General features: G+C 39.0%; 1 protein-coding gene across 2 annotated transcripts; it reads left to right on the top strand.

Moving 5' to 3' along the window:
* Positions 1-2,891: 2,891 nt before the first annotated feature.
* LOC146697358 (uncharacterized) lies at positions 2,892-15,170 on the top strand. Of its 2 annotated transcripts, XM_085476059.1 has the most exons (12): positions 2,892-3,166; positions 5,522-5,953; positions 11,234-11,281; positions 12,261-12,305; positions 12,503-12,877; positions 13,122-13,154; positions 13,306-13,356; positions 13,479-13,583; positions 14,429-14,527; positions 14,639-14,752; positions 14,914-15,013; positions 15,113-15,170. In XM_085476059.1, the coding sequence occupies exons 1-11, from the start codon at positions 3,122-3,124 to the stop codon at positions 14,974-14,976; spliced, it is 1,410 nt and encodes a 469-aa protein (XP_085332185.1). In that variant the 5' UTR covers positions 2,892-3,121; the 3' UTR covers positions 14,977-15,013; positions 15,113-15,170. The 2 variants fall into 2 exon arrangements, with proteins under 2 accessions (XP_085332185.1, XP_085332186.1); XM_085476060.1 differs by lacking the exon at positions 13,479-13,583.
* The last annotated feature ends 806 nt before the right edge of the window (positions 15,171-15,976 follow it).

The raw sequence follows: 15,976 nt of genomic DNA on the forward strand, positions 1-15,976 counted from the left end.
ATATTTATACGTATAACAACCCAACACAGAATTTTTTATATACAACATGTCTGTCATGAACTTTCAGTTTTCAGTTTCACTTCTATAAAACTCTGAAATTCCCTTGCAGTTGCTGACAATTGAAAGGGAAACGTTATGAGTTATGTTATTGACGTGCTACTTATTTACTATCTTCATTGTTAAAATGAATCTTCTCTGTTCTACATCAAATACAACATTAAAGAATCATAATTACGAACAAATTATGGCAATCCTTGTTGGATCCCATTTAAATTGAAATGAATTTGTATGTTATATGAATGCTTCAATTAAGTATCTGTACATAACTCTGCATTATTGTATCTAACTGGTAACCAAAAATATCTCTTGGGGCGTGGGTGAAACTCCCAAACCTAAAAATAGCATTGGGCTGTCTTTCTCTGATGTGTCTGCATGTGAGTATGCGTTAGTTTCATTAATAGTACAGGACTGGTAACCATGGAGCCAAGCTTCGGAGGGGTGTTGTTGATGCACAACATTCAAGCATGTGCTGACATGATAACCCAGTTTATCCCAGGTAAACACTGTGAATCTATTTAAAGATGGTGATTCACTTCTGACCAGCTGATAGCTAAAGTGTGTCAGCCCTTGTTGAGGGGCTCCATCTGCCTTAACGGAGAGTTACCATCCCATTTTCCTGCAGTCATAGTATGCCTATGGATGACACTGCAAGGTTTTGGAACTCCAATCAGCTCACTTAAATTAAGGGCATCTTCTAAGGCTGAAGACTTCAGCCATTGGAGAAGTACCGAAAAACTGCAGACTACTTTAATAAAACTATAGACAAAGAACAGCCTGTCCAAAAAGTCTGTCCTATGGCTTTAATGAGTATTTTATGTGTATGTTACTTTATAACATACACAGTTAATTTAAATAATAATTTAAATAAATTAAATAAAGGTTAAATAATAAAATTTAAATTGTATTACATAGTGGATTAAAGTCGGTGGCAAGGAGGGAGTTCACACAAGAAATTCACTTAAATATAAAATAACTTGTTAAAGATAACCTAACCAAGACACAAAGCTGATGTAAGGTGGAGTGAAAGAGAGAGACTAAGCAGGTTATCTGGGCCAGCTTGTACAGTCTGTAAGACACAGGCGACACAAATTAGCTGATCCTATCATGCCAGCCAATCAACAGCAGACCATGGTTTTAATGAGTGTGGGAGGGTCGTAACAGTAAGCCTGTCATCCAAATATGGTCATGAAATGCAGAGTCTTCAAAATGTCACCATGTCTTTGTTAATCTGTTAGAGCCTGGAAAGGTGGAGGTGTGCTAAATAGAAAAAAGGAACGAAGCAAGACAGAATGCATGCGTGCAAATGAGATGAAGGCAGGTGGAAAGGTGATGATGCAAGTATTAGAGAAAGTGAAGCTGGACGTTCAAATACCTGTGATCAACCATGCAAATACCATGCAGGTAGATCAGAACAACAGCTCAGGTCGAGAGGTTTGGAAACAAAGTTATAAAGACAAAGCTGACGTTATTTGGACATGAGAGAGGATATATTGGACAAGGGATGCTGAATTTGGAGCAGGTGGAAGAGACCACAGAGGAGGTTCATGGATGCAGTGATGGAGGAGATGTAGAAGACTGGTGTGACAGAAGTGGATGCCAGGGATAGGGTGAGCTGGAGGCAGCTGATCCACAATATCTTCATGAACTCTCTCCCTTGAGAAACATTTGGTTGTCTAAGGGGTGAGAGAGAAAATGTCTGTATGCTGTCTGGAAATACTCGGCCTACTTCATCACTTTCTTGTCGAGACTGAACAACAATTGACCAGTGGTAATGGGACCGTAACCTAAAATCTACTGATATTTGACTGCATGTCTGCCTTACAAATTAGCTAAGAAACCTAAAATAAAACATACAAGAAAAGCACAGTATATTTATTATTCCCTTGGGCTTTTTAAAAAAATATATATATAATTTAGTCAATGTAATAAACTTTCACCTACACTTAATAATCTCAGATTATTGTAAGATTTGCTGTTTGGTTGGTGGTTCCTGTTCAAAGGTCGAGAAAATCCACCTTACTGACTGAGGTTTTCCAGAGCTACAGCAACTTGAATGGAAATATTAGCATAGGCATGCTTCTGGTAATAAAATAATTTTTTGCCTGTTGCACTCTTCTGCACACTCTTGAGGAGTAACTCAAGCAGCAAGGCTTCAGCAAAAACTGCCACAGTGTATGCTGTCAAATTGCTTTATCAGTTTATTAGCATCGGCCAAACACTAAAATCGTTCTCAGATAAGAAAACTGAACGCAAACATCCATATCAGTGTAAAACATACGGGAAGTATAAAATATGTTTATGGAACTTATGCATTTAATTAAATTGGACAATAACTGGCACAACGCTACACAAGGAACTGGAAACAATGGGTTCTCACAACTGATGCAGGGACCAGGGGGGTGGTGGGCATAGACACATGTACAAGCTTTGTTTCTCTTTATTCTCTGCATGAAAAACGAGCACAATGAACACTATTATTTGGCTTCATGATTTTAATGTATTCAAAAAAGACTGACAGAGGCTGTTTTCACTGTTTTCTGCACAAGCCTGACTGTATTTTCCTCTTGTGGTTGTCCTGTCAACAAATATGGCTTTTAGGTTATAATGATTGTTGATGTTTTTTGTTCTTTTTATGTTTATGTTCTGTTCCAGAAGCGACACATTAAAAGTCTCACAGGACAGAAAACTATAGATCAAGTGCGTCGGTGTTCCCATTTGCGTCAAAGTATTTCTAACAAATCGAGAGGAGGGGGTGTGGCACCGCACAACCTCGCACCTCTCTCTCTCTCTGCTTTGATGGAGTGGTTACATAACAGAACTCGACATCCAGCTAGGCAGACCAACTCCAATACAAACAACTGACTGAGCTCTCGTGCGCGCGCGCTCTCTCTCTTTCCTCTCTCTTTCTCCACGCCCCTATCTTTCATCCAAGTCCTCCTATAGGTTCGGTACAGAGGTAACAGAAAGACAGTCGGCTTTATAAACATCCACTTTGTTCACTCTGCCTCTCTGCTTGTTCCATTTCTTTGGTTTATCCTCGTTCTCCTCAGCACGCACCAAGATGCCCAGCAAGAGAAAGAAGAACAAGCGTCGTATGAGAAGGGTGGTAAGTGGTGGCATGCGCACGTCAGGCGTTTATTCTTAAATTAAGTATAGAGTATTATGGGATTTCTTTGTTCAATTCACTGTAAAATAATGGTCTGCAAAAACATGGATTTAAATGTAAAATACGCCTTTTTGCCTCTGTGAAAAAATGAATGAAGCGAGTGCTTAAATTGTAAAACAAATTTCGTTTACATTTTCTTTCCTTTTTTGCACATTATTTTATTTTTGTTATACTTAAGTCAGTTTGGTGATTGTTTGGCAGATTTCCACTTTGTCGTTGCTTCTCTCAGACGCTCCGTAACCCGTGCGTAAAATCTGGCAACGACAAAAGACCGTACCAAAAAGGTACCAAAACTGGACCTAAATAAATAACATATAAATTTCACACATATTTTTTATTTTGACGAGCATGCTTCAGGTTTCTATATTAGAAGAAAGAGACAGAGAAATTGTTGATTTTGTGCTCAGCTCCTGTGCGCAATGGATGTTCTCGGTGCGCTCTGTTAAGGTTACGGATAGAGATTAAACGTTTATGCACATCTTGAATTTCTTATCATAAAATGCGATAAGTTCCATTTTCTAGTATTTTTTAAATATACTACGAAATGACCACTTGCCTGTTTTTCATGTTCTGGACCAAAAATACAGTAAGCCACACAATGCAGTGCAGTACACAGTGTACTTCAATACAGTGCTGCTCTTTGTAATTCAGGATGATGAATTCGCTTTGCCAGTTGTACGCTAATTCAGCCGAATGACTGGAGACATGTAACTTTTCAACATTCAGTGCCCAGAGGAAAAGGGGTGTGACAGAAAAGGTGTGTGTGTGTGTGTGTGTGTGTGTGTGTGTGTGTGTGTGTGTGTGTGTGTGTGTGTGTGTGTGTGTGTGTGTGTGTGTGTGTGTTGGAGGGGTGGGTGTGGAGGGAGATCAATGACGCCATACTCCATAACCCAATACTGTTCTTTAGCATATGTTTAATCATTAACAATGTATATTAATAAAAAAAACAACAACAACTAAAAAATAAAAGCATGCACTGATACACTGTTGAAGCCCAGTCATCCAGCTCTGGTAAGCCTTTTCAGTGCAGACTTCTTCTGGCATCCTTCCTCATTGCCTCTGCCCCTAACCCCCACCAAACTTAAGCTTCTGGCTGGCTGACCAGTGCATGACTCTGAACACCACACATCTGTATTTGGTAATGTGTTGACTGAAGGAATGTCTTGCCCCACTTTAGCCAGAGTGGACTCTGTCTCTCTCATTCTTCCACAGTCTGGCAGTGACAGATGAAAATGACCCTTAAAGTCATTCACAATTCAATTTTATCATTGCTTTACCTCAGAGGTATCAGAGCACAGGAAGCGAACGTGTTTTTGGAACTTTCAGACATATAGCTGAATGATACTCAGGTCACATATGCCTTTGTATGTGTGCATATGTGTGTCAGTTTCACAAAGACTGAGAAATATGGTTGAAACTTTTTATCATTTGAAACAATGTATTACTTTGTCATAGGGATGTTTACAGGTGATTTATGGGCAAAAATCAGAAGTTGTTTTGATTGTGTCTAGCTAGATACTCAGAGATATATGCGCTTTCATACACATGAGCTTTTGGCTTACAGCATGGGTGCAGCACTGCGAATACCTTACTGGCCTTCAGCCTAACAAAAGCATTTTCAGGGAGTGATTGTAACCTGATTATAACCTGATTATGATGTGATTAGCTCCACTGTCTGGCCCGCGGGGCACCCATCAGTGCTGCTGACTCGCACGGTTTCCGTTCCCGCTTCACCAAACCTGTCAGGACCGGTCTGATTCAACTAATTAGCTCCCATTATCTAACTAGCTTTGCTGTGTCTACTCCCAGTTTCCCCCTCCCTCTAGTGGTCTGTACTACTAAAACCTCCATCAAAGCCTGAGGGGGTTTTGTCCAAAGCTAAAAAATATGTTGGACATGGCTGGTATGGCATGCCTGGTATTCCTGGGTGCTAAAGTGACAATAACATCAGTATCTGAACACGATAAAGCCTCAAGAACATCTATACCTCATACACTGTCATTTGCCTTTCTTTGTATTTCACTTTTATCTTTTATTATCTTGTTTTACATACTGAACATGTCTTTGAAGCCATTATAAATGAAGTGTCACTTTTGTTTTGCTTGGAAAGGCAAATGTTCGCAAACTTTGTATTTTCCAATAATCACTTTTTTGAGAGAAAATATCAGTTCATGTTATCATGAGCCAACTACATGTCAGGGTTAAGATAACTGTATGCCCAAAAACTTAAATAATGCCTCTCATACTACTATCAGAACGGTAATCAGATGTTATTGTGTCTTTCCTGCCCTGCAGCAAGCCCAGAGAAGAGCACTTGAAGAACAACATGCTGCCAATCCGCCGGTGAAAGCCAGCCGGGGGATTGCAGTGAGTGCACCCCCTGCAGGAACCACAAAAAAAGCGGCTAAAGCTCCACCTCCAGCTCCTGCTCCTGCTCCAGAAAAGATCTCACGGTCCATTCCTGCTGCTGTTCCTACTGTAGAAACTCCCAAACTAGAACCAAAAGCAGAACCTGTTGCAAAGCCCATTCCAGATGAAGTACAGGCACCAGAGTCTGAGGTTGTGTTGTTGGAGCAGACTCCAGTGACAGCTGAGATTGAAATCCCAACACCTGTCACTGTAGAAGCACGAGCTGTTGAGACTCCATCAGTGAAGCCCTCTACAGTTGAAGCTAATGTAGTGCAAGAGCCTGAACCCAAGATTCCTGAAACAGAACCAATAACTGAGGTAAGAAACAGATATCGCAGCCATAAGTCTCCCATGTGCCTCTGTATGCAGAAATCTAAACTTAAATCATGTCTACAAATATTTCCAACATTTCGCATGCCAGAGTCAACAGTTCTAATGTTTCACCCGGCATGGGGATCACTGCCTCCGCTACTGCAGCTATCCCACCTTAGGGAAAGATTGATCGTTTGTCTTTTCTGGTTTTAACGTCCGACATTATACATTAAGCTTCAGTCACAAAGCCCTCGAGACCCTCTGGCAACTTTGGGTGAAATTTGTGTTTAACGACCTGGAAAGTGATTTCTGGAGGTTGCTAATTCTAAAACTTTTACTATAAAGGTGAATGGGTTGTGTTGTACTTTTTAGTTTCACTACTGCTTGGTGAGTAGTTTACAAACAAGTGATCGTTTTCCATGCACACTGCTAGTAGCTTTGACAATCTGCTAGGGACTAAAACAATCTTGGTCGAGCACCATATACCTCTTTGCCATTGCCAGCAACCATTTGCCAACTGGTTGCAGAACACACAGATTTCCCTACAGGCCAGCAGTTGTCTGGGAGCTGCTGACCAATCTCTAGGTCTGAGTGAATGGGGCTTTAGCAATCAGCAACTGTCAACATCTTCTACAAGCCTGGTAAGTTGCAGTAAGAATCAAATTTACCAGTGTGCACGTTTCATCAGAAATATAGTTCTATGGACATATGAGTGAATGAGGTCCACTCATAGGTGAATGAATGCTTCCTTTAAATGAATGTCACTGGGATCAAAATTACATATTGTTTGTATGAGATTATATGGAAACAGGCTGTTTTTGTAGATGGTTTCTCTCTATTTCTCTGATGTTGCCAGGTCAAATAGTATTTGCTGTGTTTGGGGCCTTATGGGAAAAGGGAGCTGGAATTGTTGGAGGTAGTGAAGCGAAGGGAACAACATGTTCTATTTAGCAAAAAGGTGGAAAGTAGGAGAGAGACTGAAACACTGGGAACAACTTTTTAAATGGCCATTATCACCTACACTAAAACAAAATAGTGACTCTGAGCATGCATGTTTTTTGTTGTTGTTGTTTTTTGAACAGGCTTATTTGTTATCACAGATATTGAGTTTGTTATCAGTTACTTGTTTTTGGTTACTATCGTGTTGTGAGAAAATCTTTAAAACGTTACATCGTGTGCATTCGTTTTATCTTTGCCATCACATAATGTGGTTTTGAGTCAGAGAAGATTGTGGATACAATTAAAAAGCTTACAGTATATGGATGGCTGTTGTCAGTTAATTTTAAATAGTTGCAATTTTTCTGCAGTTTTCCTCTATGCAGTAATGTTTTCTCAACATTGTTTCTAGCTCATCTATAATTTACTATTTGCAGTTTTAAATTGTAAGTTGAGCTTTGTGCCTTGTAGCCATCTTGCACATATTTTGTGAACAGGATGTTCTGTTTTAGTCAGTAAATTGCACATGCATGCAAATCTGTGCGGCTTCTCTTCCAGCAACTGAGCAAAACCTTTTCCCCAGTATTAACTGGGCTAGATTTCAGCCCTACTCTACCCTAGTTAGATAAGCAGTTTTAAAAAAATGTCTGGATAGATAACAACCAATGGTGTACATGTATATGCTCACATGTGTGCCTAGCCTAAAATAAGAGGAGAGAGGCAGTGCTACAGTATTTATAGCATGGCCTTTTGTTAAGACTTCACTCAGAGTTACACTGTTTCCCAGTTTTCCAGTGGGTCCATCTTATTCACTTCACTTGTGCCATTCAGTTAGGAGTTCTATTTGTAAACCCTCTATGGGTTATGCCCACTGAACCTTACAGGCAGCATACAGACATCTCTACAGAATGACTGCCTGCCATTGTGTAGTTATACTGTAGTGCTGTGGTCATTTCCACTGTCTCAGGACTTTGCTTCCATTCACCATGCCAGATTCAGGTCAGATAACAAAAACTGGACATTTATGCAAAATTTTAAATGTATCATCATTGACTGTCATTCTAATAATGTAATATTTAATGTCTATATTATGAACTTTTTTACATTTTGAGACAATTTGCAAGTTATTCTGTTGAGATTTATCAACGTTTGTTCGCAGACAACTTTTTCACTTGCACTGTTAAAACTATGACTTTTATCTGTAACATCACAAGTCCACAGATGGTGACAGTTGGTCAGCTGACTGACCAAGAGGTTTAATGGGGCTTTAACTCAGGTGCCCCTTGGGCCCAAGAGGCGCCCCACCACCTCTGGATGTGGCTGCAGAAAGTATAAACTCACAGCGGATTCTACAGACTGACTGAGTGCATTTACATTTTTGTGGCCTGAAGCAACAGTCAGTGCAACTCACCCTCTGTGTAGGCTGAACATTTTGTACCTGCTTCCTCTCCTATGTTCTTCCACTCCTCTCCTGTCCAATCTGCTACCCCTCTTTTCCTCATAAATCTGCTCTGCCTCTACACTTTCTAGCCTCTCACCACTTTCTTTATGACTATTTCTCATCCTCTTCTGCCTTTTCTATTCTCCTTCTCATTTTCTTTCCTTTCCTTTCTGCATGCTGCTTCTCCTCACTTCTGTTAGTATTCTGTGTCAGCTTGATCCCTTATGAACTCGTGTGATTTGAACCTTTACATGTTCCATGTCTAATTGATTCTTTGCTGGGTGGGCTGAGAGCTGGAGAATACTGAATATTTAATTCAATGCTGGGAGGAAATTTGTCTGTTTGAAGTGTGTCTGTATATGTGTGTAGTTTGACCTTTAAAATGAAGAAAATATTGTACATACAAATATCCCATCCCCTGTAAATGGACCTATTATGCTCAATTCTAACTTCATGTTTTCGTTCCATCACTAGTGATGTTTTGCATAGTTCACAGTTCCAAAAAATAAAAATTATCTGTTATGAATCATTTCTAATTGATTTAGAAAGACTGTTGAATTTGATCTTTGTGCAAATCCATTTAGTACTTGCTGTTTTGTTGCTGGAAGAAATTGTTCGGCATGTATAGACACTGTGCAACCACTGCTTTCTTTCCTCAGAGGCTAGGTTGATAATCTATCAGAGTTAAATAAAAAATTGTTAAAGTTACTGTGTTCAAAATCTCACAACTAGATGTCAGTAAAATGGAGACTGAAGTCATCTGAATTCTGTTTTCTTACCTCTCCCAGTTCAAATGCATAATCCTAGCTATGGTAGCCACTGTAGGACAAACAACTCTGGCAGTAGATCATCTGTAGTGAGCATAGGCTGTCAGTTCCCTGTTTACCTCTGCTGGTGCCTATGTCTGTTTACTGTGGAGGAGGCAGTAAAAGGAGTCCGATATGACTTGAAGCTCACTCCTCTCTGATGATAATTATTCTGAGGTGAGTTAGCATGAACATGAACTTCTCTGTTCGTTAGCATTGCTGTATTTGCCACTGTTAGTGGAATTTTGTTTGAAGTGGATCTATGATTGTTGGACTTGTTGTTGGACATTACTTGGATAATATTGGTCTACAACCAGCTGCTGTTGTTGTTTACCTGGCTTATTGACAGACAGTAGGGTCACACATCTAATCTGCTGACAATAAGTAATTATAATATCTGCACACATAAAAATGCACATTTTTGAGCGTTTGAGTGCTGGCCAGTTCAGGAGATGAGGCTTGAGATGAGAAAGAAGTCTGACATTTTATGCAGGTCATCTTGTCGCTTCTTTGGTGGAGGGGACCCCTTCTAAAGAGGTAAAAGATAGGTACGATTCTTCATATCTTGAGTCTGAAGATAGAAATATGAATTAAAATTTGCCTTGAAGGTGCACAAACCAATACGAGTTCTTTTTCTCCTCTGTCTTTAGCGTACGACATATGTGGCCAGTCTCTAGCCACATATATAAATTAGAAGGAAACACGATGTCCATTTCGGGCGGGGCAACATGGCGACCTCCAAAAACCGGTGCCAGTTCCCTTGTATTTTCAATAGATACATTCAGAATTCATGAGCATGCATCTGTTTCTTTAAGGACATAATTATACACTTAGCAATGTATAATGTACAAAATTATTTTTTAATGAAATAAAAAAAATTTTTAAAGTTAAAGAAATGACAGTACCTGGAGGATGGAGAAAAACGTGGAGGTAGTAAGATATCTTTGAATGTTATCAGGTTGTCGTGTGTCACTCAATGTCCAAATAGATCAGTTTGAGTGATTCTGGACAAAAAAAACACTCATATTGCTGATTAGCAGCCTGCAGTAGACTTTGCCCTATATTGAAGAAGAACTGGCACAAGACAGACTAAATAATTGAGTCAGACTATGAAGATTTAAAATATTTATACGCCGCTCTCTGTGATTGTCACTATAGCTCAACACACTTGGTTGCACAGTTGGTGTGCCACTGGCCATTGGCAGCATGGCTGCAGGATGGAAAAATATGGATGAATTCTATCACTATGTGAGCTGTTTGGTGAATCATTGTCTGGAAAATAACCGCGCCTATGAGTAATATAACAATATTGTGATGTGAATAATAAATGGTTGCAAATCAGTGTAAACTGCAAGACATTTATTGTATTCTGGTAAACATGTAATCATTCAAACACATTTCAGTATTAAAAATATCTGATTGTTTTTCCAGTGGCAACATGTTCACAGTATGTAGTTTATAATAAAAAGATGGAACCAAACATTTTTAATATTTAAAATTTTAGTAGTTTTGTATTGAAAGGATTTGAGGGAGAACACAGATTTCATGATGTGAATGTGTTTTCTGTTGCAGGATTATACAGAGGGAAGCAAAAAGAGGGAATAACTGTTTTTCATGGCATTGGGTTGTAATACCCCTGTAATTGCCCAGCTACAGCTATGCTCACACAAAGTGTAAGGGGAGTGCGTATGTTTGTGTTTGTGTTTGTTTAGAAAGCCAGTCCAAATTCCACTTCTAATTTTGGTAAATATTTCCATTTTTGGGTACAGAAAAGACTCGAGCTGCAGTTTATCCTCAGGCCCATCACAGCTACAGATCTGCTACAGACATGAACCGTTTTATAGAAGATTATTTGGCTCTGGGCACATTTTTAGTACTGCTGCATATGGGTGTGTGCCCCTCCCAAAGCTCAACCTTTAAAAAGTCAATACTGGCTCCAGTGCAACAAGAGGCACATATTTTTAACTGCCTGATATACTTGTTAACGTATCCCAGAGTGCCTTTTTTCAGGTTATGTTCTTTTTTTCCATCTACACTCTGTTTTGTTGGATGAAGCATGTGTATTTTCATGTGAATAAACTCTTTAACCTCTTGTGCTCATAGGTCACACCCTCATCTGAAGCTTCAGTGGTTGCTGCCTCTGAAACTGAGGTAAATCAAATGTGTATTTTTATTCACATACACCCTCTTTTGTCTCCATTTAAACCAAACACTAGTGTGTTGTATCTTTAGGCTAAGCCAGAAGCAGACTAATCATGTAACAGTTGAACAAAAGCTGAACTTGATGATTTACAAGTGAGCTAGACTTTGATTTTTGAGCTGCTTATGTAGATACTATAGAACATTTTTCTTCAGTGGGAGCTAAAAGAATTGGCACATCATGGAAATGGAATTCTTAGGTTAAAGGTCCCCCTGGAGGCATTTTTCACACAAACATGCTCTGTCAACTTTTAATAGACAAATAAAGCACACTGGTTTTGTTAATTAGTTGCAAAAATTTATAGTTTAAAAAGTAAAATGCATAGATTAAATACAAAGTTTACATTTTACAGACACATAGATCTGTGTATGTGCTGGTTTTGCTGACTCCTAAACAGTTGCAGAAATGATGGCATGCATAAAAACAGTCTGACGCACAGTTTCCACTCATATTTTACAAGTTCATTGCAGCAGTCACTGAACAAGAAACAATTCTTTCAACAGAAAGGTGTTGAAAACTCCTGTGACTTAAGCCTCACATCGAATAAATAGCAGCTACGCTTTTTCCTTCAGGACAATTTCCTCTTATGCAAGCACTCAGATCACAATCTGGCTCAAGAACAAAAGTTTTCAGAGAAAAGAATCATATTTTTCTTTACAGTTTCATTGATCTGCAAACAGCTTAATATACGAACGATATAAATGAACTGAGAAATGAGAAAATGGGAATCAAAACAACCCAAGATTACAGTTATTCGGGCTTTTTATATATCATACACACTGCAGTTGTAACTATTCATTTGAACTGCAGGAGTAAACATTATGATAAATGTGATAGATTTAACCTTTAACCGTGTTCTGATTAATTCAGTTGTCAGTCATTCATAATGAAAGTTGGCTGTTAAGTGTCCTTTTCTTGGTTCCTTTCCAGATTCACACAGTTGATTCTGCGATCATAAAAACTGAGACGCAGGAGGTAAAACATGTCTTGACATTAAAATTGCATCATCATAACGACAAAAATGATGGTATATTTTAAGTAAATGTACTTTTGTTCTGTATGAACTGTACTCTTTAAACTGACAAAAAAAAAAAACAAGAGTCACTGTTTCTTCTCTCCGGTGTCGTGTTTTATGTTTTTTAATGTGCTCTGTGTTGATTTTGCACATGGAGACAGAGGATAAATGTGAGAGACCGGAAGAAGCTGAGGCCCTGGCAGAGAAAGGTGCTGTGACTGAGGTCGAAGTGGAGGTGGCTGCCACAGAAGATATTGCCGTACCAGAGCCTGTGACACGAGCCTCTGAAAAAACAGTGGGAGATGCAGTTAGCGGTGGCCAAGTTTCTGCTGAAGGAGAGCCTCCTCTGGGCAAGGTGGTTACAGAGACTGTTGCTGAATCAGTGGTGGAGGTTGTCACAGATGTACCTGAGAGCGAACGAGTGACTGAAGCGGCTGTCAGTCCTACAACCCCAGCTGCTGAAGATGGTAAAGAGGTGTTGGCGGAGGAGAATGCACCCGAAGTCCCTTCTGAGACTGCTATAAAAACAGAGGTGACACCTGATGAAAATACTTTCTTCTTCTCTTTTTGTGTTTTTAGTCTTTACAAGAATACATTGACTTTTTCACATTTTGCAGCCATCTTCTGTTTGTATAGCATGTGTCCTATATATTAATGAAAGGTTTGTCATAAGCAGAACAAACGATCACAAGGGCGAGGTTTTTTTTTTCCAAAATTTAATAGCAAAGACTAAAGATACACTCTGTCCTGTTTGTTTTTTTGTTTGTTTACATCAGCACACTCCTGTTGATTCTGTGGAGGCGGCTGCAGTGAGTATTTTTCCCTCTCTGTCGATAAAAAAGTAAAGTAGAAATTCCCTTATTACTTGTGTTTTAGATTATTTGGCAGCTTTTGCATGGAAAAAAAAGTACAATCTCCATATATGACATAGCAATGACATCAGCACCTGTGTTTCACAAGGTACCTGACACCAGCCCTGAGGCTACAGCACAAGAGGCTAAACCCAAAGAGGTAAAAAGATTTTAAATGTAATCCTCAATACAGAAATGTACTGCTCATATGCTAAAAACCATTATTTTAATTATTTTACAAGAACAGTTTTCTCTCTTATCTTGTTCTCCTTTGACATTCAGGATGCTGTGGCAATGCTGATTGATGCCACAGCAGTTGATGAGTTTGTTGTGACAGAATCCGTCTCGGCAGTAGAAGTTGCCACTGAGTCTGCTGCTGTCCAGCAGGTGACAGCTAAGCAAACAGGAATTTACCAGTGTACATATGAACCGTTCAGAAAATCACTGAAGGCTGATCAGGTCAAATAAATTAACTGAAATTAAAGGAGGCTTACAAGTGACTGACACAAGAAGGAAAGGCAAACATTTATAGACTAATCCTGGGTGTTATTTATGGTAAAGAAGGTGGGGATATGTTTCTCCATCATATGAAGCAATCTCATTGCTGGAGTGCAGTTTAAATGTATCTTGTAGTAAATATTTAAATGCTTATGTACTGTAGTAGTATTATTATAGCGTGATGCTAAATTAAGTGTAGTTCCAGGTAATGAAATTAGATTTTCAGACTGTGGACATTTAGGGTCCGATTTAAGTCTTTCTTGAAATCGTATCTACACACTTGAGACTACAGAATTAAACAAATAAGGAATAAGAACATAAAAATATATGGTTAAAATGATACATTAAATTATAATACAAGGATTTTTTTTTTTAAAAAACGTTAAAATTATTCTGGGTTTTTTTGTTAATTATTATGAGCAGTTGCTCAAAAACCTGCAGTATAATGTTCATGATAAAGACAGAAAAACTGCCATTGTTCCTGTTGTTACATTTGAACACCATGTCACAAGGATGCTTTCTTCCTTTATTTAAAATTGTGCCCAGTTGGAGTGTATTGAACTTGAGTTTTAAATTATTTGGGTAGCTGGTTCCATCCTGATGCATTATTTTCATTGTAAGTAATTTTTCTCTTTTAGTCTGTTCAATGGAATGGGCAGGAGGATTTTACTGTGTTTCATTCAGAAGCTCAATTTGTTTAACCATCTAACATACCCTTCTTCTGTGGCATTTAGGAAATCTTACCCGTGAATGACACTTTGAGTGCCCAAACAGACTCTGTGGATGTGACAACTTCTGAGTTTGAACCTGCTGCTGCACCTGCAGAACACACGGTAATTATACTTTCTTAACATTCACATACTGTAGCTTTGTATGGAACGCTGTCTTCTTAAGCATATATTTTGGGAACTTCCCTTAGTTTTTCTCTCTCTCTTCCTTTACAGGATGCCGCAGAGTCAAAATGTCTGGACAGGCAGTCAGAAGCGTCAAAGTCAGAAATCCGTGATGTGGAATGTCAGATGGAAATCTCTGTGGAGTCTGTGCAGCTCAGTTCAGTGGTAATACTTTTTTTTTTTAAGGAGCATTGTAAATTTACTGAGTAGAATTAAAGTTAAAAATGAGACATTTCCAGTATGGCTTTTCTAAGGTATTCAGAGATGAGCGATAGCTTAATGTTATTAGTTGTTAGTTGACATTGTCTTGTCAATACTATCAACAGGAGATGCCAGTGGAGACGGCGCTGAATGCACACATTGTTCCAGAGGTCTCTATCGAGGGCTAGAGCCACATCACAGAGATCAGAAGATCTATTTTTATTTGTAAGTCTCTCAAAGTACATCATTAACCTGGACTCTTATTATTTCTTTTTATTTTATTTTTTACTTTCTGATCTTCAAATGACTCAGTGTCTCTTTCAGAGTCCCCATTTTTTCTTTTGGAGGACTCGAAGCTTGCAGGGAGACAACCAGCTGACCGGCTTAAGACCGGACTGCCAGGAAATCGAAGAGACATCCACACTTTGAAGTGCCTTTTCCTGCCCTGGTTTCTGTTATAACATCAAACCAGATGTCAACATGCAAAAAATGTCTGCATTCAAGGGAGCAGAAGAATAAAACATATTGTGGCTCCTTTTATACAGCATTTACCCCCAAAACCACGTACAATGATTTTGTTTTAGCAGTGGAAGCAGAAGTGCCGCAGCGGTGAGAATTCTCTCAAATCATACTGGACAGGCTCTGATATTTGTCAGCACGTCTCCATCTCTGTAGAACATCTGCTTCCACACATGCATGTAAATACTGTAGCATTTAAGAATGCACCTCCAGTTTTTCCTTAGGCCCATTTTCAAAACGTGTTGTTTTTTGTTACTTGTTTCAAAATCACTGACTTACTGCTTAGTAGTATTTTTCCACCATATGTGATATATACATACAGCTTTTTCTCTGTCCTTGAACTGTCTCTGTCTCAAGTAAGGGCCAGCACTAAGGTTAGTGTGATGCTAAAACTACATCCTGAAGTTTTAGGTTTACTGGCCACTGGCAGATTTTGAGTGGATGAGGTCAGTTTCTGATTCTTTCTTTTTTTTCTTTTCACCTTTTCCTATTTGCAATTCATCGTATTTAGACAACATGATGTGCTACAGTTTCATGTTGAAGTCTGTGTTCTGGAGGGGAAATGTAATTGGGTTGCTGTTGGGCTGCTGATGGGCATACCTAAACTCTGAAATAAAGCTGTACCTGATTGGGATGTCTGCATTTTACTTTATTATCAGAGAATCAGTC

The sequence above is a fragment of the Copadichromis virginalis genome, linkage group LG12, assembly GCF_057382275.1.
Source record: "Copadichromis virginalis isolate Kocher_CV1m ecotype Utaka linkage group LG12, C_Virginalis_male_GT1.1, whole genome shotgun sequence".
Lineage (NCBI taxonomy): Eukaryota > Metazoa > Chordata > Actinopteri > Cichliformes > Cichlidae > Copadichromis > Copadichromis virginalis.